This window comes from Bos indicus, chromosome 8, assembly GCF_029378745.1.
Source record: "Bos indicus isolate NIAB-ARS_2022 breed Sahiwal x Tharparkar chromosome 8, NIAB-ARS_B.indTharparkar_mat_pri_1.0, whole genome shotgun sequence".
In the NCBI taxonomy this organism is placed as follows: domain Eukaryota; kingdom Metazoa; phylum Chordata; class Mammalia; order Artiodactyla; family Bovidae; genus Bos; species Bos indicus.
In genome coordinates, this window is record NC_091767.1 from 24,718,890 (window position 1) to 24,742,879 (window position 23,990).

General features: G+C 43.6%; 1 protein-coding gene across 4 annotated transcripts in view; it reads left to right on the plus strand.

Moving 5' to 3' along the window:
• SLC24A2 (solute carrier family 24 member 2) overlaps nucleotides 1–23,990 on the plus strand; it is a 289,753-nt gene that overhangs the window by 241,524 nt on the left and 24,239 nt on the right. For all 4 annotated transcript variants that reach the window (XM_070794474.1, XM_070794478.1, XM_070794477.1 and 1 more), the window contains one exon: nucleotides 21,725–21,865. In XM_070794474.1, coding sequence (XP_070650575.1) covers nucleotides 21,725–21,865 — 141 coding nt within the window. The remainder of the gene's footprint in view (nucleotides 1–21,724; nucleotides 21,866–23,990) is intronic.

The window sequence follows — 23,990 nt, forward strand, 5'->3', positions numbered from 1 at the left end:
AGAGACCACAGCCATCATTCCTTGGTTAACCCCCTTTGGCCTTTTTAGTCCCTGCAGTTGAAATTAGTCAGTACTGTGGTCCAGTCCACCATTCGGTGTTGCAACCATTAGATAGCTGTTTGATCTAATGGCTACAATACTTAACATTTATACACACTGTGTGTGTGCCATAGCTTCAGCACTAGGCGCTTTGTCTATGCTATCACTTTAAACCTCCCAGCTGAAGGTATAAACATTTAGTATCTCTGTTTTATAGGTGAGGATGCTAAAGCTTAAGATGAAGCAGTTATTCAGGATTACTTGGTTTGTAGCTATTAGAGCTGAGATTTGATCTTGTGTGTGTGTGCTAAGTCGCTTCTTAGAGCTGATCCTGCGTGTCTGACTCTGCGACGCTATGGACTGTAGCCCACCAGGCTCCTCTGTCCTTGGGGATTGTCCAGGCAAGAATACTGGGACTGTTGCCTTAGGACTGTCTAAATACAGAATCTGTACTGTTTCCACTGCCTCAGGACCACAGTTGCTCAAAAAAGTCGGCAGGAAAAAAAAGTAGGTGGTGCTTGTTAGATTTCTGGATCTCACCCTCATCAAGTGAATCAGAATTTCTAAGGCATAGAGTCCCAAATTTACATTTTAACCAGTTACCCTTGAGTCGGTGTTGCTCAAACTATAATGTGTTTAGAAATTTCCTGAAGGATTCTGTTCAAATTTGGGGTCTGGTTTGTCAGGTCCGGAGTGGGGTCCCCAGTCTGCAGCTCTCCTGAGCTTCCAGGTCATTCTGACATGGCTGGTCTAAGAACCACACTTTTTGAGTAGCATGGCCCTAAAGTTTGTGACCCACTTCTCTAGACAGAATTTTCCCGATGAGCTGATAATGAAGCCTGACTACAGCAAATCCATTCCAACCCTCCCTTCTCCTTTACATTGGGATGCTGTCTGCAACAGAGGAAGTCTGTGCTTCTTAGAAGACACTTGTTTATCGTCGCCTGTTTCCTTTATTCCCTGAAGAAACATGCAAAGAAAGTTTCTTCATTTAAAGGAAAGGATAAAGATGTCAAGCACCTTTTTGCACATGTGTTGGCCATTTGTATGTCGTCTCCTTCAGAAGAATATCTACTCAGATCCTTCACCCATTTTTCAATCGGGTTATTCATTGTTTGCTATTGAGTTGTAAGAGTTCCTCATATATTTTGGTTATTAACTCCTTATCAGATATATGACTTGTAGATATTTTCTCCCACTCCATAGGTTGCCTTTTCATTTGTCTGTTGTTTCCTTTGCTGTGCTTTTCATGAGGTATACCTATCTTCACGTTGTACACCTTAAATAGATGGAATTTTTATTTGTCAGTTATACCTCAGTAAAGCGCCAGGGGGCGGGGGGAATGACTAAAGGAAAATAGAGACACGGCAGCTCCTTCTGCCCTTGTCTCCTCTGCCTCCTAGGCTCTTGCCCTCCTGCCCAGAGCCCCACGCTCCCTTCGCATTAGCTCAAGGGTGAGCTGGCAGAGCAGCTTCTGTCTGCAGCATGTGGCAGAAGGAGGCAGGCCCCAAGAACATCTGGCTGTCCTTGGGGACGCACAATCACAGGTGTGCAGAGGGCACCCTCATCACCGTGCCTGTCCATCTGGCTGGCAGAGGGACAGCTATACCCCCCACATGGAAGCAGCTTGCTGCAGGGGGTTGACAGAGCCCCAGCCAACCCCTCTCTGAGCAGAGCTGTGTCCCCAGGTCTCACTCAGGGTAACAGGACAAGTTTGTGCACCATGCTGATACACTGAGAGCTCAAGGGCACATAGGCCTTCAGAGAGCCACGCCACCAGCTGCCCGCAGCACAGCCTGGCAGTGATTTTCAGGGCCAACACGAGAGAGATATCGAACCTTCTTCTAGTTTCCTCATCTGCAAAGTACAGCAGTACCTGCCTCATTCAGGATATTAGGAGAATTACATGAGATAATATACATAAAGCACTTAGCACAGAGCTAAATGCTCTTATTTATTAGTGCCCATTTTGTTGTTCTTTAGTTGCTAAGTCATGTCCAACTCTTTTGTGACCCCGTGGACTGTAGCCCACCAGGCTCCTCTGTTCATGGGATTCTCCAAGCAAGAATACTGGAGTGGGTTGTCATTCCCTTTTCCAGGGGATCTTCCCAACCCAGGGATGGAACCTGTGTCTTCTGCCTTGGTGGGTGGATTCTTTACCACTGAGCCACTGGGGAACCCTATGTGCCCATACCTACTATATAAATAGCATCCAAGATGTCCCTCCCCTGTAGGCAAAATGTTCATTGTAGCTAAAATGAAAATTACATATAGAAAGAATATATACATATATAATGTTTGAGTATATCCAGGGTATGATAAGCAAATAAATAAACATCTGTAGTAGATAAATAATTATGACCCAGAAGGAAATGGCAACCCACTCCAGTATTCTTGCCTAGAGAATCCTGTGGACAGAGGAGCCTGGTGAGCTGCTGTCCATGGAGTCGCACAGAGTTGGACATGACTGAAGTGACTTAGCATGCATGCATGCATTGGAGAAGGAAATGGCAACCCACTCCAGTGTTCTTGCCTGGAGAATCCCAGGGACAGAGGAGCCTGGAGGGCTGCTGTCTATGGGGTTGCACAGAGTCGGGGACGACTGAAGTGACTTATCATCATCATGTCACATAAAGAGTCTACCTGCAGTGCAGGAGACCCAGGTTCGATCCCTGAGTCAGGACGATCCCCTGGAGAAGGAAATGGCAACCCATTCCAATATTCTTGTCTGGAGAATTCCAGAGGAGCCTGGTGGGCTCCAGTCCATGGGGTCACAAAGAGTCTGACACAACTGGGTGACCTTCACACATATGTCAGGAAAGTGTATACAAAGTGTTCTGGGGGCCTTCCAGAGGAAGACCCAGGGAAGGAAAAGTGCAAAACCTTAAAAGAAGAGGTAATATTTGAGCTGGGCATTGATGAGTGAGTAGGAGTTTGTTGCTCAAAAAAGGAGGCGATGACAACATGTTCCCTTAAGAGGGAAATTCATGTTAGTGATTGGTGAAAAGGCCAGCAGAACTAGAGACTGAAATGTGAGGTGAAGATGGAGGAGAAATCCACTTGGAAAAGTAAGTTGGGCTGAAATTCTTCCATTGTTGAATCAGAAACTTTTCAGTGATCATCCAGTATGTGTTAGGCGATGTGCTGGGCCTTGGAAATTCTAGCAGAATTTTAGCACCATTCTAGCAGAGCAGAGAGACTGCAAATGTAAACCAAGACATAATTATGGACAGCAATGGGGCCATGAAGAAAATAAAGCCTTGTGACTCAATGGAGGGTGAGTGGAGGGGCCCCTTTAGGTTGGGAGGTGAGGGAAAGCTTCAGTAAGGAAGTGGTATTTGAACAGAGGCTGAGCTTTTAAGAACAAGCCAGCCGGAACATCTGTGGTGGTCCAGTGGTTAAGACTTTGCCTTCCAATGCAGAAAAAGGGTGCGAGGTCAATCCCTGGTCTGGGAGCTAAGATCCCATGTGCCTTGCGGGGAAAAAATAAAACATAAAGCAGAAGCAATATTGCAACAAATTCAATAAAGACTTTAAAAACAGTCCACAACCAAATAAAAATAAAAATCTTGGAAAAAAAGAACAAGCCAGGCCAAGGGAACAGCATCCACAGAGGCAGAAATGAGCTTGACTTGTTTGAGGAACAGAGAAGTCAGTGTGGCTGGAGAGTGGGGAGCAGAGGGAGGGAAGATGGTGGCAGTGAGCTCCCAGCAGGGCTGGCCTGCCTTGAGGACCATGATACGCAACTTGACTTCCTTCCAGGGCAACAACAAGCTGTCATAGGTTCCCAGATGTGGTTTGCACCTGTGAAAGATCCAAGAGGCTGCACTGAGGTGTCGAGATCGGATGTGCAGCAAGAAAGTGGATGGCAGTGGTGGGGCAGTGAGGTGGCTGCAGGAGTAGGGGCAGAGCTGATGAGGCCTGGACCAGAGCAGTGGACGGGGAGGGAGGAGACACACGGGGATCAGGAAGGGCATTGTGGCTCTGCCTGAGAAGTGCGGACATCCCCCTGCTGGAAGCAGGGAGCTGCCGTGGAGTGGCAGCATCAGCTCTGTAAGATAGGAAGAGAGCTCTTTCTGAATGGCAACGAAGGGGCCAGAGTGAAGGAGGGTAGGCTACAGGGTGGCAAGGTAAGAGCCCATTTGGTGCAAAGATTAGCAAACTGTGCTGTGCTTAGTCGCTCAGTCATATCCAACTCTTTGCAACCCCATGGACTGTAGCCTGCCAGGCTCCTCTGTCCATGGGGATTCTCTAGGCAAGAATACTGGAGTGGGTTGCCATGCCCTCCTCCAGGGAATCTTCCCAACCCAGGGATCAAACCCAGGTCTCCCACATTACAGGCAAATTCTTTACCATCTGAGCCACCAGGAAAGTCCTAGCAAACTGTGATCTGTGGCCAGATCTGGCCTGCAGCCTCTTTTTGAACGACCCCTGAGATAAGAATGTTTTTATCTTCTTGAAGCTTTAGATAAAAGCAGCAGCAGCATATGTGACAGAGACCATAAGGCCCATAAAGCCTAAAATATTTACTATCTGGCCCTTTTCAGGAAAAGCTTGCCCACCCCTCTTTTCAACCATCTGTAGTCTTTACCCAAAAACAGAAAAAGAGAAAGAAAAAAATAACAAGGAAGCTCTTCATGCACTTATATGGAATGATCTTCAATATATGTTGTTAAGTGGAAAAGGCAACATGCCAAATTCATCCAGTGTACTCTTTGTAAGAGGGGAAAAAAGGAAGGAAATAACATAGTAATGTGGAAGCATTTGCTTTGGATTCTGTTGAAGAAACTGGCTGATTGCTACAGAACAGCGGTCTGCAGTAAGGAACTGGGGTGGGAAGTAGACTTCTGCATGCATTTTTCAGTATGTAGCCTTCTGTAGCTTTTGAATTTTGAACCAGTTAACTGTTTTACCTATCCCCAAAAAATGCAACAACTAAAACCAGTAATGGGTTAAATGAAAACAGAACCAGTGTGCATTAGTCCCTTAAGAGAAAAGTCTCTGAAGACAGACCACATGAGTTCAAATCCAAGATTTGCCACTCCCCAGCTGTGTGACTTTGGACAAATTACTTAACCTCTCTGTTCTCATCTTTCTTCTCTCTGAAACAAGGAGACTATCCTATTTCACAGCATCGTTGTGAGACTAGAATGCTCATAGAACAGTTCTTGGCTAACAATAAGCACTGCACAATTGCTTGTCATTATTAGCAGTACTTGTAAAACTGTCTTTAAAATGTCTGCTAAGTAGCCCAGATGACAAGGCCTCAGATCAACTATGAGTTGTAGCGTGGCTGACAGTGACTGGATGTGAGAGCTGCTTCTGAGGAAGCATTGAGACCATTTGTTAATAAATCAGTCATAGAGAGTGAACCAGAAAAAGCAGTTCTGGGTGATGCTGAAGTTTCCAGGCTGGAATGTCTGAGTAGCAGGGTAAATTAGAGCTGTGATTCTCGACTCAGAAAAACAGGTGTGAAATCAGGACACTCGGGCCACCTAAAGCACAGTTTCACAGAAAGAATTCAGCGTCTTTTTACTGTTGAGTTTTATTTCTTTCCCAGTTGTATTTTTATCAAGCTCCAGGAGGAATGAGGTGTGCCTCCCGACTTTATTAATGGAAACGATGAGCCCACACACTACACACTCACCACTGATACTCTCCTGAGAGTTTAACCCATCTCATCTAATGAACCTGCTGTTTTCAAAACTGTATTTACAAATGAACTAATTTTACATTGACACCTCATCTCTGAGAACTTCCTTGTGTCCAGACTTTACACTGGCAATGAAGAGCACTCTAAAAGAGCACTCTGTGAGCACTTCTCACAGAAGAAGTCCCTTTGCAGGAGATTTTTTGCTTCATTCGTAAATTTTGTGGAACCAAGAAATAATTTGACTTCTCAAATGGCTTAGTGCTAATTATCTTCTCCCAAGGCCTGCTGATAGAATGCTGTTGATTCTAACACAACTGAGCTGAGCTGTCACTGAGAATTTACCGACCTTCCAAATTTTCAATGTTGAGAGTTTATCCACGTTTGAAAGACAATTCCAAAATATATTCTTTCGCACCCAGAACCCAGCATTTTCTTACATTTTAATTTTGCCAAGATGACATCACCAACTCAATGGACATGAGTTTGAGCAAATTCTGGGAGATACAGAAGGACAGGGAAGACTGGCACGCTGCAGCCCATGGGGTTGCAAAGAGTTGGACACGACTTAGCCACCGAACAACAACAGCAGCGGCAACAGCCAGGTGATGGCACGTGGCCAGCGCACTCAGGGGAGCTGCCTGCCTTTCTGCACCATGTCCTCCAGGCATAACACATCCAGACTCTGTACATACCTGCTCACAGTGCGAAGGGAGAAAGAGAAAGGCCTTGCAAATTTCTTCGGTTCTGAAATTTGAAAATCTAACTCTTTCTTCATGTATTATGCTTTTTATATGTTGCAGCTTTTATTTCATTTTGCCTCCAAGACTTCTCTCTGTCCTTAGGGAAATCTAAATTGTCTTTGCTTTGGTTAAGAGTTGCCTAGTTGCAGCAGTGGGCAAACTGACTTATTTAAGATTATCACATCCCTAGGAAAAGAGCACACACACACACTCACACACACACACACACACACATACATACACACTTGTATAGATAGATATTTAGATAGATAATGAATAAAATGCCCATTTTTCTTCTTTTTTTCTCACTTTACAACTTAAATAATATCTTACTATATTAAACCCTTCCTTTCTCCCTCTGGAATTTCAGCTCTAACTTATTTCTTCCCAGCCTAGCATTGGTCTTTACCTAAACTCAATCTGGTTTTTAAGATCTGCTCTTATAGTGCTGATTAAAATGTTTGGGTGACTAAGTAAAGGGTGAGTAGAGAAAGATGATGGACATGATCGTAATCTTAGATTTCTCTTAAGAAAACTAAAATGCATTATTGTTGTCATTTAAAGTTATAGCTATGATTTTAAAGCTCTGTAGAAAGACTTCATAATGAACATTGGTCCATAACATTAGCTCTAATAAGGACTTCCAAGATTATCCAAGCAGATGGTATCCAGAGTCCACATGATGTGTTTCTTCCTAAAGTATTACCTTTAGTTAGAAAATGTTTACTTTCTTCACAGTGATAAGATTTTGGGGGGTTGTTTGTTTGTTTGTTTGGTCATGCCGAGTGGCATGTGAGATCTTAGTCCCTCAACCAGGGATGATGGAACCTGTACCCCCTGCATTGGGAGCTCAGAGTCATAACCACTGGACCACCAGGGAAGTCCCAGCAATGCTTAACAGAGAGTTTTCAAACCTCAAACCTTCCTGTTATTCAAAGAGCAAGTATCTCTTCTAAATGATTATGGTGTAATGGTCAGGTCAACCATTTTGAAAGTTTAAAAACAGCTAAGAACCAAATTCCCCCCTATTAATGAGACTATTCAATCTCTTGAAACATTGATGAAACATAAGAGCATTCTGGCACTCAGGAAAAGGAAGTTTTGGTGGAAGGGGAGCACGGGGCAGTGCTGGGGAGAGAGGGCAAGACCTAAGTATGAAAGGAAAACAATAGTCAAAGATTCTTCCTCAGACTGGAGTTTTCAAGGTCCAAGCCATGTTAGATCTATGATTGCCTTAGAAAAAAAAAAGTATTAATATCCAAGAAAACCTAGTACACACTATACAGGAGAAAAGCAAAAATTAGTGTTTTATCTACCAGGCCATAGTACATGGGTTCCATTTCCAAGGAGATAACGCTTTTTTTCCTCTCAATCTATACATTTATGTTTTAAGGAAAAGTTGAGATCCAGTTTCAATATCAGATGACCTGTACAGTATTACCAACTGCTTAAGATCCACACAGAGGCCTTTTGAACACAGTTAAAATGAAATAGATAGATCTGACTCTTGAGTTTCTGCCTAAATTTGAATATTGACAGAGAATAATAACTTCACTTAGAATCTTACTGTTAATAACACCATTTGTCATTGTGCTTTCTGAAGGAGTTTAAAGAAAGTCTATTAATTATTCACATAAGATACATTAAGGGCTGACTATTAATAAAAAGGAAAAAAAAACGCCATTGCCACCCTGAAAAAAAACTGACATTAATATCACTGGTCCTGTGAGTAATTGTAATCCAATTGATGATAAAACAATGAGAATGACTTTTGAATTATTTCTTATGATTCTTCAGTAGCTTTTATGTTGACAAATCTTCTATGATTTGTATCAGCAGGATTTACAAAGCCCATGAAAACTATACAAAAACCAGTTTATAGCAGCAGTACAGAAAGAAATCCATCTTGTCTATAGGTTGCACCTCAGAATTATTTGGGCAAAATACAAAGTGAAGGAAAGTAATTATATTTCACCAGACCCTCCAAATGCCATTTTACATTAATATAAGATGGTTTCTTGGCTTCATGGGAAACTTGGGTCCAGACAGCTTCATCACTCACAGCAAAATATTTTGAAATCTTGGTTTCAATTCAAAGTCATGGAAAAACAGATGAAGTGTTTTCAGGTTGCCATTGCTGAGTGAAAGCTTATCATTTTGTGTTTGATATGCTAAATTCTTGATGCTAGTTTTTTTTTTCCCATCTATATGTAAAACAAACCATAAAATGGTATTTTAAGGGGGGGGGGTCAATTATTTCCTACTGCTAGACAGGCTGAGATTAGTCACTTTTTTAAAAATCTGTATAACATTTAAATGTTCTCTGTTGGTTCAGGATGTCTACTCAGAAGGCAATACAGATATCTTAGGATGGTGCTGCCTTCCCAGAAGAGATGCTTTGTAACTGACCTCTTCTTGATTTATCTCTTGGAAAGAGATAAGTGATAGACACATAGAGATAAGAGTGGAGTCAAGAGAATGAAGGATATTGGTAAATAATACAAGGGCAAAGACACTGAAAAACTCAGGAAACAAAAATAAAGAGATTTCTCAAAGACTCAGTAAAGAATGAGTGGAAAAGGGGTTATTCACTCAGCCATAAAAAGGAACGAATTTGAGTCAGTTGCAGTGAGGTGGATGAACATAGAGCCTGTTATGCAAAGTGAAGTAAATCAGAAGGAGAAAAACAAATATCATATATTAATGCATATATATGGAATCTAGAAAAATGGTACTGATGAATCTATTTGCATGGCAGAAATAGAGATATGAGTATAGAGAACAGACATTCGGACACAGTTGGAGAAGGAGAGGAGGGGACGAATTGAGAAAGTAGCATTGGCATATATACACTGCTGCTGCTAAGTCGCTTCAGTCGTGTCTGACTCTGTGCGACCCCACAGATGGCAGCCCACCAGGCTCCGCCGTCCCTGGGAGTCTCCAGGCAAGAACACTGGAGTGGGTTGCCATTTCCTTCTCCAATGCATGAAAGTGAAAAATGAAAGTGAAGTCGCTTAGTCGTGTCTGACTCTTCACAACCCCATGGGCTGCAGCCCACCAGGCTCCTCCATCCATGGGATTTTCCAGGCAAGAGTACTGGAGCGGGGTGCCATTGCTTGTGTAAAATAGATAGCCAGCAGGAAGTAACTGTATAGCTCAGGGAACTCAGCTCAGTGCTCTGTGTTGACCTAGAGGGGTGTGATGGGGGACAGGGAGAAATGCTCAAGACAGAGGGGACGCATGTATACTTATGGCCGATTCATAAGCCATATGTTGTTATACAGCAGAAACCAGCACAACATTTTAAAGCAATTACCCCCCAATTAAAATAAATTTAAAAATAAAGAAGTCACCATTAAAGAAAGAATTATACAACATTATAAAGCAACTATGCTCCAATAAAAATTAATTTCAAATAAATTATAGCAAGTGAACACGATGATTTCTTTTAAAGCAAAAAAAAAAAAAAAGATTCAAAATAAGATACTTTAAAAAGGTAACTATCTATATGGTAGGTGTGTATCAGTCTGCTTGGGCTGCCATAACAAAAAATTCACAGACTAGGCAACTTAAACAACAGAAATTTATTTTCTTCTAGTCCTGGAAGCTGGAAGTCTAAGGTCAAGGTTTCAGCCAGTTCCGTTTCTGGCAAGGGCTCTCTTCCTGGCGTGCAGTTGGCTGTCTTCTCTCTTTGTCTTCATAGAGCCTTTCATACACAAAAGGGTGAGGAGTGTGGGTGGAGAGAGCAAGAAAAAGTAGAGAAGTGCCCTCTGAAGTCTCTTCTCACAAGGACACTAATCCTGGAGCATCAGGGTCTCACTCCTATGACCTCAGTTCAGTTCAGTTCACTCAGTCTTGTCCAACTCTTTGCGACCCCATGAACTGCGGCACCCCAGGCCTCCCTGTCCATCACCAACTCCTGGAGTTTTCTCAAACCCATGTCCATTGAGTCGATGAGGCCATCCAAACGTCTCATCCCCTGTCACCTCCTTCTCCTCCTGCCTTCAGTCTTTCCCAGGATCAGGGTCTTTTCCAATGAGTCAGCTCTTCTCATCAGGTGACCAAAGTATTGGAGCTTCAACCTCATCATTAGTCCTTCCAATGAGTATCCAGGGTTGATTTCCTTTAGGGTGGACTGGTTTGATCTCCTTGCTGTCCAAGAGGCTCTCAAGAGTCTTCTCCAGCACCACCTATGAATTTTGGAGGGACACAACACTCTGTCCCTAAGAGTCAGTAAGGACTCATCTTTGAGTTGAGTACCTGAATTTTTCCAAATGCAACTCTGGTTTTTTCATCATTGTGTCTAACAGACTTTCTTCTCATGGCTATCCTGTTTTTATTCCCTTTTTAAACAGGAAAGGCAAATGACAAATGAAATTCTCCTTTTAGCCCTTTGCTGACCCATTCCAGAACTCTGAGTTTGCTCGCAAAATGACTCATACACACCTTGTTTGGCAAGCCCTGAACAATAGCTTTGGGGTCCCCAAAATCCATTTTCCCTTGTGCCACTTAGAGGTTTTGAGCATAGGTCTTTAGGTCTGTGAGACCAAAATGATCCACAACCCAGTCGTTAAGAATTTTTATGGGTTGATCTTTTGAATTTCAAGCATGACATTCTAGTTCTGTAATAGACAAAGTGAAAGCTGCTGGTATGTTGACCACACTAATTGGCCACCTGGTTTAGGGAAACAAAAATGAAGATGAGATGAGAACCACTTACTGTCCCTGAGGCAGCTGGTATTTATGGTATTTATAACAAATTTCTATTGCTCAAGCCACCTAGTCTATGGTGTTTGTTGTGGTGGCCCAAGCAGACTAATACAGTAACCATATGGATATTTTTTTTAATCTCATTTTTAATAGATTTCCTTGGTGGTAAAGCACTTCATGGAATGTTTTTTGGCACCTTCTACTTGCCAAATAGATGTTGATTTTAGAGCTTTTCACTGTACTAAAGTATGACTCTGCATTTTTGGTAATTTTACCTTTGAGAGCTCCAACTCTAGGATTGTTTTTAGCTCTGCACAAAACACAGAATCAAGGTGTCACAATATTATGAGTCTGCTTGGAAGCTTTGTTTCAGATAAAAACTCTGCTTACAGCCTATCTGCTGAAATAAAAGAGCGTTTTCTCTTTAGGGCTGTGGAATTTTTCCTTTCATCTTATTTACAAAGGTCTTCTATTTATTCCTCTTACAAAACAGGAAAGTAAATTAGATTGTTGACATCACTACAGTCAATGAATGCTCAATAAGTGTCAGATGAATGGATATATGGGGGAACACAATTATTGCAGTTTCCACTTTCACATGAAAAAATTGAATCATAGAATTTTATTGCTTGGAAGTATTATAATTCACCAAGTCAAACTTCTTTCTTCTGGACATCTTTGAAGGAGTTATTCTCCTAACCATTTATTAACAATAATAATAATAACTAACATTTACTGAGTGTTTACTCTGCGCCAAACACAGTTCTAAGTGCTCTTCCTAGATTATCTCAGTCAGTTTTATATAACAGCAATCACATTGTAAAACAATGTCCTGGAGCATAAGTGGGTCTTGTCTATTAATTTATTAATCCCTTCTCCAACAATCCCTTCATTAGGTAAGACACTTTCAAGATTTCTTCTTTCTCTAGGAGCATCCCACGCACACACCTTTCCACCAGTTCCCAAGGAAACCTAATTGGAAAAATAAAACATGCCACCTCTGTCAAAGAGAGTATTTTTAATGCTTCAATAATGAAAGAGGACAGATATAGGAGGAGAAGCACATCATCCCTGTTCAAAGATGATGCTGTTTTGTGGGGCATATTCTTCCCCTGAGGTTCCACTGGCCTTTGAACATGGAATGCTGGAATCTGGAAATAACCCGCCTCCTGTTTCATTGCTTGCTAAAGTGAGCCTCAGGAAAGTTTATGATTGTAAAGGGCTTAATCCATCTCCTCCAGTGTCCCCTAGATATTCATTTTAGAAGTAGCCAGTACAGGATTATCCACTGTTATGAGAATCAGGGGTGACATTGAGCAATGAAATGCCCGTAAAATCTCAAGCCCTCATTTTGGTGTACTTGCCTGTCACCTCATCCTATATCAAACCTGAGCTAAATTTCTGCACATTTTTCTTGGACAGAGATGCTAAAGGACAAGTCTTTCTTTTTCACCTATATTTGGAGTTCTGACATTCATTGATATCTTATCAGTACCCAAATTTCTTTTGTAAAAAAAAAATTTATTGGAGTATAGTTGCTTTACAATATTGTGTAAGTTTCTGCTGCAAAGTGCATCAGCTATATGGATGTATGTGTGTATATATGTGTGTGTGTGTGTGTATCCCTTTTTTTGGATTTCCTTTCCATTTAGATCACCACAGAGCATTGAGTAGAGTTCCCTGTGATATACAGTAGGTTCTCATTAATTATCTATTTTATACATAGCAGTGTATATATGTCAATCCCGGTCTCCCAAGTCATCCCACCCCTCCTTTCCTGCCTTGGTGGCCTTGTTCTCTATATCTGTGTCTTTGTTTCTGCTCTGCAAATAGGTTCATCTGCACCATTTTTCTATATTGCACATACATGTGTTAATATATGATACTTGTTATTATCTTTCTGACTTCTAAATTTGTACCTGGCTCTTTGGAGATGTCACTCAAGGAGGTAGAGGAGGGAAGAGAGCATCACAGTGGCCCCCACTCCCCACACATACTCCCAAATCTGCCCTTCATTTCCCCTTCAAAGCTGTCTTGGATGCTGTAAGAAAAATACCACAGACTGTGTAGCTGACTAATGGGAATTTATTTCTTACAATTTGGGAGGCTGCGAAGTCCACGATTAGGTGGCTGTTGCAGCCTGCTTCCTGGATCGTAAATGGACATTTAGTCAGTATGTCTTCATAAGGCAGAAGGGCAAGCTAGCTTCCCAGTTACGTATAAGGACACTAATCCCAGTCATGACGGCTCCGCCACCCTGACCTGATCACCTTCCCAGGACTCCACCTCTGAACACCATCACTGTGGGGGTTAGGGTTTCATCATACGAATTTTGGAGGGACACAAATATCCCATCCATAGCAGACTCAAGAAAAAGAGTGCACCTAAGAATCAGGTGTTTCTGATCAGCTTTTTCAAGAAAGTGGGCCATCCAACCCACCAGAAATTAAGCTCAAGAAAATCAAACAAAATTTATGTCAATTACATGCTTAGTGTTTGTCATAGCTAGCATTGCTGTTCAGTAGATTTGATTTACTTCAAATCTAGGTGTAATTGAACAGAAAGCACATTCATACCTGTGTCTTAGGAGTGAGGAGGGAAGGCCATGTGCTATTTTGGAAGAGCCTTGGGTTGGGTGTGAAAGGAACCTGGCACTGTGAGCTTCCTCCTTTCTGCATATCACTTCATCTTAGGGCCCTCAAGTAATGGGGGTGGGCTCAACGACCCGGGTCTCCTCTGGCTCTGAAATTCTGGGGCCCTAAAGGCCCTCTACCAAATGATTGCAGAGGTCTATGATTGCAGCTTGTCTTTCACAATCATTCAGTGTCCATATGATGAAATGAATGACAAGTTCTTGGACAGGAAGGTGAAGTGAAATGAAGTTGCTCAGTCATGTCCAACTCTTTGCAACCCCATGGATTGTAGCCTAACAGGATCCTCCATCCATGGGATTTTCCAGGCAAGAGTACTGGAGTGGGTTACCATTTCCTTGTCCAGGGTATCTTCCCGACCCAGGGATTGAACCTGGGTCTCCCGCATTGTACACAGATGCTTTACTGTCTGAGCCACCAGCGAAGTCCACAGGAAGGTAGTCCCACATTAAAACAATGCAGAAGACAAAAAAACTCTGCTTCACAATGACAAGGTTTTAAAGGACTTTGGGGGCCAATAAAGGGGTGAGGGGGAGAAGGCAATGGCACCCCACTCCAGTACTTTTGCCTGGAAAATCCCATGGACGGAGGAGCCTGGTAGGCTGCAGTCCATGGGGTCGCTAGAGTCGAACATGACTGAGTGACTTCACTTTCACTTTTCACTTTCATGCATTGGAGAAGGAAATGGCACCCCACTCCAGTGTTCTTGCCTGGAGAATCCCAGGGACGGGAAGCCTGGTGGGCTGCCGTCTATGGGGTCGCACAGAGTCGGACACGACTGAGGCGACTTAGCAGCAGCAGCAGCAAAGGGGTGAGGTACACCAGGTCCAGATGCCTTGCAAGTGGCATGGATGTGTTCTTTCTCTATTCCAGCATTTCCATTGACTTGCCTGAGGGCACACAGCTAGTTAGTTGCAGAGATGAGGTTAAGGACAGAAGGGAAGAGGATTAACGTTTGCTGATCCCCTGGTCTCTTTCAGGTACTGTGCATCCTGCGATTGCCCCAGTCTATAGATGAATGCCTCCCATGTAGCCTAGATATTTCACGTGTTTTATTAGTGGCTTTTGTTGAGGGTGACAGTTTTAATATTCTTGATGCACTCACCTGCCCAGCCTCATGTCTCAGGCTTGATGAATGTTTTTATGGATAGTTTTTCCCACTCCCAGCCCCTGGAGTCCCTGTTGGGGATTTGTAGCATGCACCACACTCCATGAGCTTTGCCCTGCTTGATCATTCATGTGGGCACCTGTGTAGCTGTACAATGTAGAGGTAGAACTGATGTTTTTTCCTACAGATATATTATAGAATCAGCAGCAATAATAAATGTATTAGGGACTATTCTTTTTAAGTAGAAGTACAAATTACTTCCTGGAGAAGGGAATGGCAACCCACTCCAGTACTCTTCCCTGGAAAACTCCACGCACAGAGGAGCCTGGCAGGCTACAGTCCATAGGGTTGCAGAATCGGACATGACTGAGTGACTAACGATACTACACTACAAATCTCTGTAAATCTTCACCTGCCCCCAGCTTGACCTTGGCCCAGTGTTTTAGCATAAATGAATTCTGTTTCTACGTAGATATGAAAGTACTGGCATTGTATTTTATCAAGCATCATGCCACACTGAAGGGACTTTCCAGTGAAAAGAGGTGGCATTCTATAGTGCTGAACTGAGTGGTCCTTTTGTGAGGGTTAAAGGAGAATCGAACCCCCACCAAGCTGAGATCGAGGCAGGTTCAGGTTATCCTCTGAGACTGCTCCTTGTGAACTGGAGATGAGACGTTATTACTGATCAATAAAACTGAACTCAAAGATGGCCTATTTTCAGATGCCTCCCGGGCGTTCATTTTAATTCTCTGCTAACAGAGATTGCATTAAAGCGGGCTCACCTTCACACTGGAATTCTGCACAGTGCCCTTCACAGATAAAAATAAGAAATTATGTTGCTTCCAAGAAATATTTTTCTGTCTGGAGAGGCAGCTACTGGACTAATGAATCCAACTCAGGCCCCTCCACTGGAAACCTGACACTTGTGCTGGGGCAAACCACGCAGACCAGGTACCGGTGGAAATAGTACAAGAATCACGTGCAAAGAAGCTGGACAAATTCTCATGCTGCTGCTGCTGCTGCTGCTAAGTCGCTTCAGTCGTGTCCGACTCTGTGCGACCCCATAGACGGCAGCCTACCAGGCTCCCCCGTCCCTGGGATTCTCCAGGCAAGAACACTGGAGTGGGTTTCCATTTCCTTCTCCAATGCATGAAAGTGAAAAGTGAAAGTGAAGTCGCTCAGTCATGTTCGACTCTCCGCAACCCCATGAACTACAGCCTACCAGGCTCCTCCGTCCATGGGATTTTCCAGGCAAGAGTACTGGAGTGGGGTGCCATTGCCTTCTCTGGATTCTCATGCTACTAGATCACAAACAAGACAGACTGCTGCCATTCCTCCATTCACTAGATAAAGGAAAATAAAACTACGTTGCTTGCCCCGGAGACCTCCCAAGAGGTGCTGACCCCTGGAATTGTTCTTGTCTAACTGTAAGTAGGTATTCTGATAGCCAGACCTCTAGATTCCAACCTTCAGTGTTGATAAATGAATCCAAGAAGGTAGTTGTCCATTTATCACAATGGTATCACATAGAGTAGCATCTCGCCTCTGTCTCTTCTCCTCTCTTTGTCTCTCTCTCTCATAAAGTTATCCCCAAAATTCTGTAGGATCACTGCAGAGTTGTATTTCTAGGTCTGTCCCACCTTACTTCACAAAGATCTGGGGCTGCTTGCAAAATACATCTGATGAAAGAAAGGGATAAAATGACTATTTTTGAGAAAGTGCAGCAAAGGATGGAAAAGATAGTGGGAAGTGTATCAGTAAGACTAGACTAAGGTGAGCTGAGATCCCAGTGCTGTGGTTGCTGGTCAGGGGTTACAAATTTGCCTCTGAACTCTCCAGTGCAAAGAAATAAATAGCATCATTTCCCTGATTCACAGATGTCTCAAAGTTTCTAGGAGAAGCATGAGTTTTCCCAATGCTAAGATGTGAAAGATTGTTCTCCCTTGATTCCTCATAAAGAGGCCACCGGATCAGCTGGGATAAGGTTCCACCATTAGCAACCAAAACCCCAAAATGACAGTGACTTAAATAAGATAGAATTTTATGTCTCTCCCAAGTCTTTATAGGCAGCCGAGGGCCAGAATGGCTCTTGATGGGTCAAAAGTCAGATCCTTTTATACTCTTTCTCCACCTTGTGAGTCCAAGATGACCGTTCAGACTCTGGCCAAAACGTCCCCATTCCTGGCAGCCGGAAGGAGGAATGAGTGATGAAGGATACGCCTCCACCCTTTAAAGACACATCCCAGAAGTTGCAGAAGATACTTCCCATTCCATCTCATTGGCCAGAACTTAATCCCATGACAAGAAAGGTTGGAAATAGAGACTTTATTCCAGGCCCAGGTAAAAGGAGGCCTTCTGTCACTAAAGCACAAGGGCAATATGTTAGGTTTCTAGGGCTGCCATTAAAAAAAAAAAAAAAATCAGAGGCCAGGTGGCTTAAACCACAGAAATTTATTTCCTCACAGTTCTGGAGGCTGAACATCCAGGATCAAGGTGTCTAGAGGTCATTTTCTGCTGAGGCCCCTCTCCTTACGTTTGGCTGCCTTCTTGCTTTGTCCTCATGTGGTCTTTGCTCTGAGCATGCACATCCCTGGTGTCTCTCTGAGTCCTAACCTCCTATTATAAGGACACCAATCGCAGTGGGTTAAGACCCCTCATAAAGCCCTCATTTTAACCTGATCACCTTTTTAAGGGCCTTGTCTTCAGTCACAGCTAAGGTCCTGGGGGCTGGAACTTCAACACAGGAGTTTGGAAAAGACACAATTCCATCTGTAACATGCAGAATAGATACTAGAGAACAATCAGAAGCTCTTGCTGTGTCATTTGCCAGCATCCTCGTAATAGATAAAGAATAAATTCTTTGGTGCTGTTTGTTTTGTCTCCCCTTTGAAATTCAAATCTCTCGATCCTCCAGCACCTGCTCTTCCTGCCAGGATGCATTGGCTCCTTCAAGATTGGACAACCAGAACGTCACTGTGTGGAAACTTAGAGTCACGTATTTGAGGCTCAGGTTTTCCATGTCAGGGAGTATTGTTTAGTTGCTAAGTTGTGTCCAACTCTTTGTGACCGTATGGACTGTAGCCCACCAGGCTCCTCTTTCCATGGGATTCTCTGGGCATGAGTACTGGAGTGGGTTGCTGTGCCCTCCTCCAGGGGATCTTCCTGACCCAGGGATCAAACCCCCATCTCTTACATCTCCTACACTGGCAGGCAGGTCCTTTACCCTCTAGCCCCACCTGGGAAGCCTGTGTCAGGGGTTGCAAAATCAATCATTGCTGCCCTGATTTTGCATAATTCTAGGGATTCTACAGAGAAGACAATGGCAACCCATTCCAGTTCTCTTTAGGCTGCAGTCTGTGGGGTCGCTAAGAGTGGGACACGACTGAGCGACTTCACTTTCACTTTTCACTTTCATGCATTGGAGAAGGAAATGGCACCCCACTCCAGTGTTCTTGCCTGGAGAATCCCAGGGACGGGGGAGCCTCGTGGGCTGCCATCTATGGGGTCACACAGAGTCCGACATGACTGAAGCGACTTAGCAGTAGTAGGAGTAGGGATTCTACAGAGACCCCAGATCTTACACTATTCTAAACCCTTTTATCACAAGACAGCTGACTTTTTCTTTCTGGATCATTTTTGCATTTTCTCTGGATATGCTACAGAAGTTTTAGGATGGGTTATTGCAAGGTCAAAGTGAGGATGCCACGACTCCAGGAAAAACTGGAAAATCATTGCCCAGCCTCTCCTGGGGTTGAGACAAATGAGCATGCCAGCAGCCCCAGCTTGGGCAAAGGCAAAACAAGCCCCAGACTTGGAACAGTACTTTTTTTCCACTTTTCTAACTAGCTTGCAAGCTGTCACCCATTGAACCAGAGTGAGATTGCACTTGGCAAAAAGACAAAGAGAATTTCCCCTAAGACATGCTGACAGCCTTGCTCCCTGGGTACCTCTCAAATGCTCTGCAGGATTCTGGGCCCCTGAACTTCTGTCTATGGCAAGCTTCATCCACAAGAGGCCATGATGTCCCCACAGAGAGCACTGTTTGTGTAACCTGAGACCCAGCATCTTCTCCTTGTCCATTTCTGCTCTAGCAACAGCCACCTTAAATGCAGCTTTTGGAAGCCGTACAATATAGCTAATTGTTTGCGTTGGACGGTAGTGTGTTTAGAGCTTATGTATCTAAACAGATAATTATTTTCCACTATTTGCTGGTGGCACTGCCTGCCTGGTGACTTTGGCAGATGGAGAAAGGAGCTAATCCGTAGGTTATAAGCAGAAGGGTTATTGATGAAATGTCACCATCTGTTGGTGTCATTAAAATGATATGAGTCATAAAGAGTTTCTTTTGCTTTTTTCTCTAAAAAAAAGGTTAACTTAGAGTCTAGAGAGAAGTTTCTAGATTGCAGATGGCAGTGGGGGATCTGACCATGGCGGGGTGGGGGAGTGTCCATTCTGGAAGGGGAAGGAGCTTGATGACCAGATCAGATTGATGGGTCTTCAAGGAAGTGCTAGACTCCTCTCTGTCTGAATAAAACCACTCACCTTGCATGATACAGGGTACTTATTGCATGTAATGTAAGGTCTCAACTCTCACATGATCCTCCCTATTCCTGAGGCATCTCCCAGGTGGGGAGCAGAAAGTCATTCATTTGGAGTGAAACAAGAAAGGTCATATCTGGAAGGAAACAGTTAACATGCACCTCTTTTCTAGTCTTCACTGGTCTCATTACATAGAGATTATTCATGTAGTCAACTGACCCCTTGGGAGGCTGGGTGAGCCCTATAGGGAGTGATACTTGCTACATCTGCTGCATCTGCTGGGAGAAGGTGGAGGTGGCTCAGAGGAGGAACCAGGAACAGCACACCCAAGCTTCTGTCAGGGGCAGGAGCCCTAGGGATGGGTAAAGGAAACAGTGGATGGACCCTACATAGCGAAAGAAACAGCTTTTGCTTTTGTTGACTTTCTCTGTTGACTTCCTGTTTTCAGTGTCATTGATTTCTTCTCTGATTTTTATTATCTCTTTTCTCCTGCTTACTTTGGATCTAATTTGTGCTTCATTTTCCTGTTTCCTAAGGTGGAAACGTAGATGACTGATTTTAGATCCTCCTTCTTTTCCAACGTATTACAGAACAATGAGATGGAGAACATAAGAAGCATATTTAATGAAGATCCAGACAACCCAAATAATATGCACCAACTTCCTAATTCTGCCTTATTACCTAATCCTCTTAATTCCCTCGTATTTGGTGTTTAAAATTCTTTCACTTGCTGCCAAGGACATACACTCATATGGAAAGAACCTTTTTCAGTATGGCTTAAGATTAGCTTTTTTAATTATTTGTTTCAACTCCTGGAGAGAAAGTGAGGGTGATTGTGTAAGCCACTAAAAATCCTTTTGGCAGTATTAGGGTATACATTATAAATAAGTAAACATAACACAGTAGCAGGTCGGGCGTCACACTCATTCCTGTCTCTAGTCGCATGCTTTTCCTGTAGACCACATGGCCTGAGACTGGCCCACCTACCACCTCCCTAGGGAGAGGTGCTGGTGGGATTCAGTGCTACTGCTTGAAATACTCCAGGATTCTGGAAGCAAGAGTCCCAGGTGGGGGACACAGGGGAGCAGGAGCTGTGTGTGTTATTTATATGATCTCAAAAGGAAGCATCAGTGGAAAATTCCTATTGATATTTTTAGATCTGACGCATGGTCCTGACTGCTACACTTTCATGTTTAAACAAGCAGGGAAGGGAGTGATGGATGCTATCTGCAGCACTGTGTTGGAGGTTTGGAGGGCCCATCTGACAGGCTAATAGTCATCCTGCCAGGCCCTGATCTGCCTTCTGCCCCTTTTTGCTCAACTTCAAAAGCTGCTGACTTCAGTAGGCAGCAAATAAAACGCAGGCTGCTTGCTGCCTGGACAGAAACACTGAGATTTACCCCCAGCTCTGCGGCCCTGTGCACCCCACACCCACACTTTTAGCACCTCTACTTCATTCTCTTGTTTCTCTGAGAATGCAACATTGTTGTTTAGTCGCTAAGACATGTCCAATTATTTGCGACCCCATGGACTGTAGCCCACCAGGCTCCTCTGTCCATGGGATTCTCCAGGCAAGAATATTGGAGGGGCTTGCCATGCCCTCCTCCAGGGGATCTTCCCAACCCAGGATGGAACCTGAGGATTCTTTTACCACTGAGCCACTGAGCCAAATATATGTTGCATTCAACAGGGGAAGCCAGCAAATGCAACATAGATTTGCATAATTGGGGTCTTTTGCTATGCAGACGTGGTTTCTCCTATGAAGTTCATGGATTGGCACTGTAATTCACTCCAGTTGAAATGATCAATTCAGGAAGCTAGAGGATGTTCAGGGAAAGGAAAGTGAAGTGAAGTGAAGTCACTCGTCACATCTGACTCTGCGATCCCATGGACTATAGCCCACTAGGCTCCTCCATCCATGGGATTTTCCCGGCAAGAGTACTGGAGCGGGTTGCCATTTCCTTCCCCAAGGATCTTCCTGACCCAGGGATAGAACCCAGGGCTCCCACATTGTAGGCAGACGCTTTACCATCTGAGACACCAGGAAAGGTAAAAAGGAAAGGAAGTTCTTAAATCCACATGGCTGAGCAATGTATTTCTTGTTCCTGAGATTCGGACTATGACAGATGGGATTCTCTTATAGACCTAAAAAGTCCATAGATGAAAGCAGCGAGATGACCCAAGAAAGCTGCTAGTGGGATCTGAAGATCCCCTCCTTGTTTTGTGGCCTGAGGACGTTATTATCATTTTTTTTTATTTTTTTATCTCCTTGTTTCTACAACAGACCACAGAGACAGGTGAAGATGAAGAGGACCAGCCTCTCAGCCTGGCCTGGCCTTCTGATCCACGCAAACAAGTCACATTCCTAATTGTTCTCCCCATAGTGTTTCCTCTCTGGATTACCTTACCTGATGTTCGAAAACCTGTAAGTAAAGCATTTTTTTTTTTTTTAATTTCTCGTCAGGGGAGGAGGGGAAGCACAGCATACAACAAGAGCCTGCTCCTAAAAAGAAAGGAAGAAAGGATGACATATATACATGCGTATGTATATATGTGCTTGAAATTTCTCTGGACAGATGCGTGATGATAGTGATTGTTCTGGTTAGCAAATATGCATAATGAACCACCCCCCGAACTTAGTGGTGTGAAATGACAACCAGGTTATTTTGCTCGTGGGTCCTGTGGATCAGGGATTCAAATGGACACACTGGGGATGGCTGGTCTCTGTTCCAGAATGTCTGTGGCCTCAGCTAGGAAGGCTTAGATGACTGGGGGCTAGAACTATCTGGTGGAGAGGGAAATGGCAATCCACTCCAGTATTCTTGCCTGGAAAATCCCATGGACAGAGGAGCCTGGTAGGCTACAGTCCATGGGATCACAAAGAGTCGGACACAACTGAGTGACTGCACTTTCACTTTTCACTTTGATGCATTGGAGGAGGAAATGGCAACCCACTCCAGTATTCTTTCTTGGAGAATCCCAGGGACAGAGGAGCCTGATGGGCTGCCATCTGTGGGGTCGTACAGAGTCGGACACAACTGAAGCGACTTAGCAGCAGCAGCAGCTGCAGAACTATCTGGAGATTTCTTCGCTCATGTTTCTGGCACCTGAGCAGAGATGATTCAAGGTCTGGGCTCAGTTGGGATCATCCCCTAGAGAACCTATTGTGTGACTGGGGTTCCTCACTGTATGGCAGCATCAAGATAGTCAAATGTCTTTCATAAGAGGTCCTGGCTCCAAGAGTCAGTGTTCTTGCCACACAAGGAGAAGCTCCTTGTCTCTGGTTAGTCTAGTCTCAGCAGTCACACAGTCACCTCCACTGAACTCTACTAGTCAGAGCAATCATAAATCTGTCTAGGGCAACAAAATTATCAGTGTCCTACAGCACATGACACCCTTGATGGCAGCAATTTCAAAGAATTTGCAACCATGTTTTAAAACTACCACAGTGATTGTCTCTGCAAAGGGGAAATGAAGGTCTGAGGCAGAAGGGTGACTTGCATTTTGTTGACTGTTTGTGTACACAAATTACTCATTCAATTCAAAAAATAATTTAAAGCAATGCATTCGTGTGGTATAAATGCGTACATGTCTGATCTGCTCCCTCCAGTATTATCATTACCATAATGAATATTATTATCTTCCACGATTGTGTGCTGGGTGCTATGAACACAATACCATCTTACAATCAGCAAAGTACAGTCTGAGTGTAGATCAGCTTAAAAGAACATCCCCTCCAGTGTTGTCAAACTGGGTTCTTGGGCCACTGCCCCAAAAGGTGAAAGAACTAATGACAAATAAAGAAATAAAGAGAAACAGCTTCCCTTTTTTATTATGGGCCTTCACACATGTACTCATTCAACAAAAGTGTATATCTACTAATTTTACATATATATATATGGGCATAAGTAGAAAGAAACTTAGGCAAAAGGAGTTAACTAGCTCACGCCTGGTCACTTCCTAGGGCATGGAGCTGAGATTCACACCCAGGCCCATGTGACCACACAGCTTGGGCTCTTCCTCATATTTCTTGGTGCCAGAAGGTAAAAATACAAAAACATTGCTAAAAGCATTTGGAATAGAATACTGCAATAACATCCAGCATAATTTAGCATCCTTCTTCAAAAGCCCCGCGATGATCCCACTTTCCTCATTTGAAAAAGACTGGAGAAACATCCTGTCTCATTACTCTGTTCTGACCCAGAAATAAGCCAACCTGACAGAGAGCCTTGTCTTATCAAGTACAGGCCAGGAATGACCCCTCACATAAAGACCCCTGGCATTAGACATTTGCTAGGAATGGGTGAATGTAGCAGGTGTGGCTCATTTAAAGCACTATCTAGGTTTCTTTGTTCAAGATGCTGTTACAGAGCATCTGCTCTATACAAAGGCCTGGCTTCCTGGAAACCTGCAGCCAAATAGCTGGAATGCGTTCAGTTTCTTCTTGGCTCCCATCACAAGGACATTTCTGAGATATACATGCTCACATGCGCTCACTCACTCATTGCCTCTCTCTCCCTCTCTCTCTGTCACCACTGCTCTGCTATTTA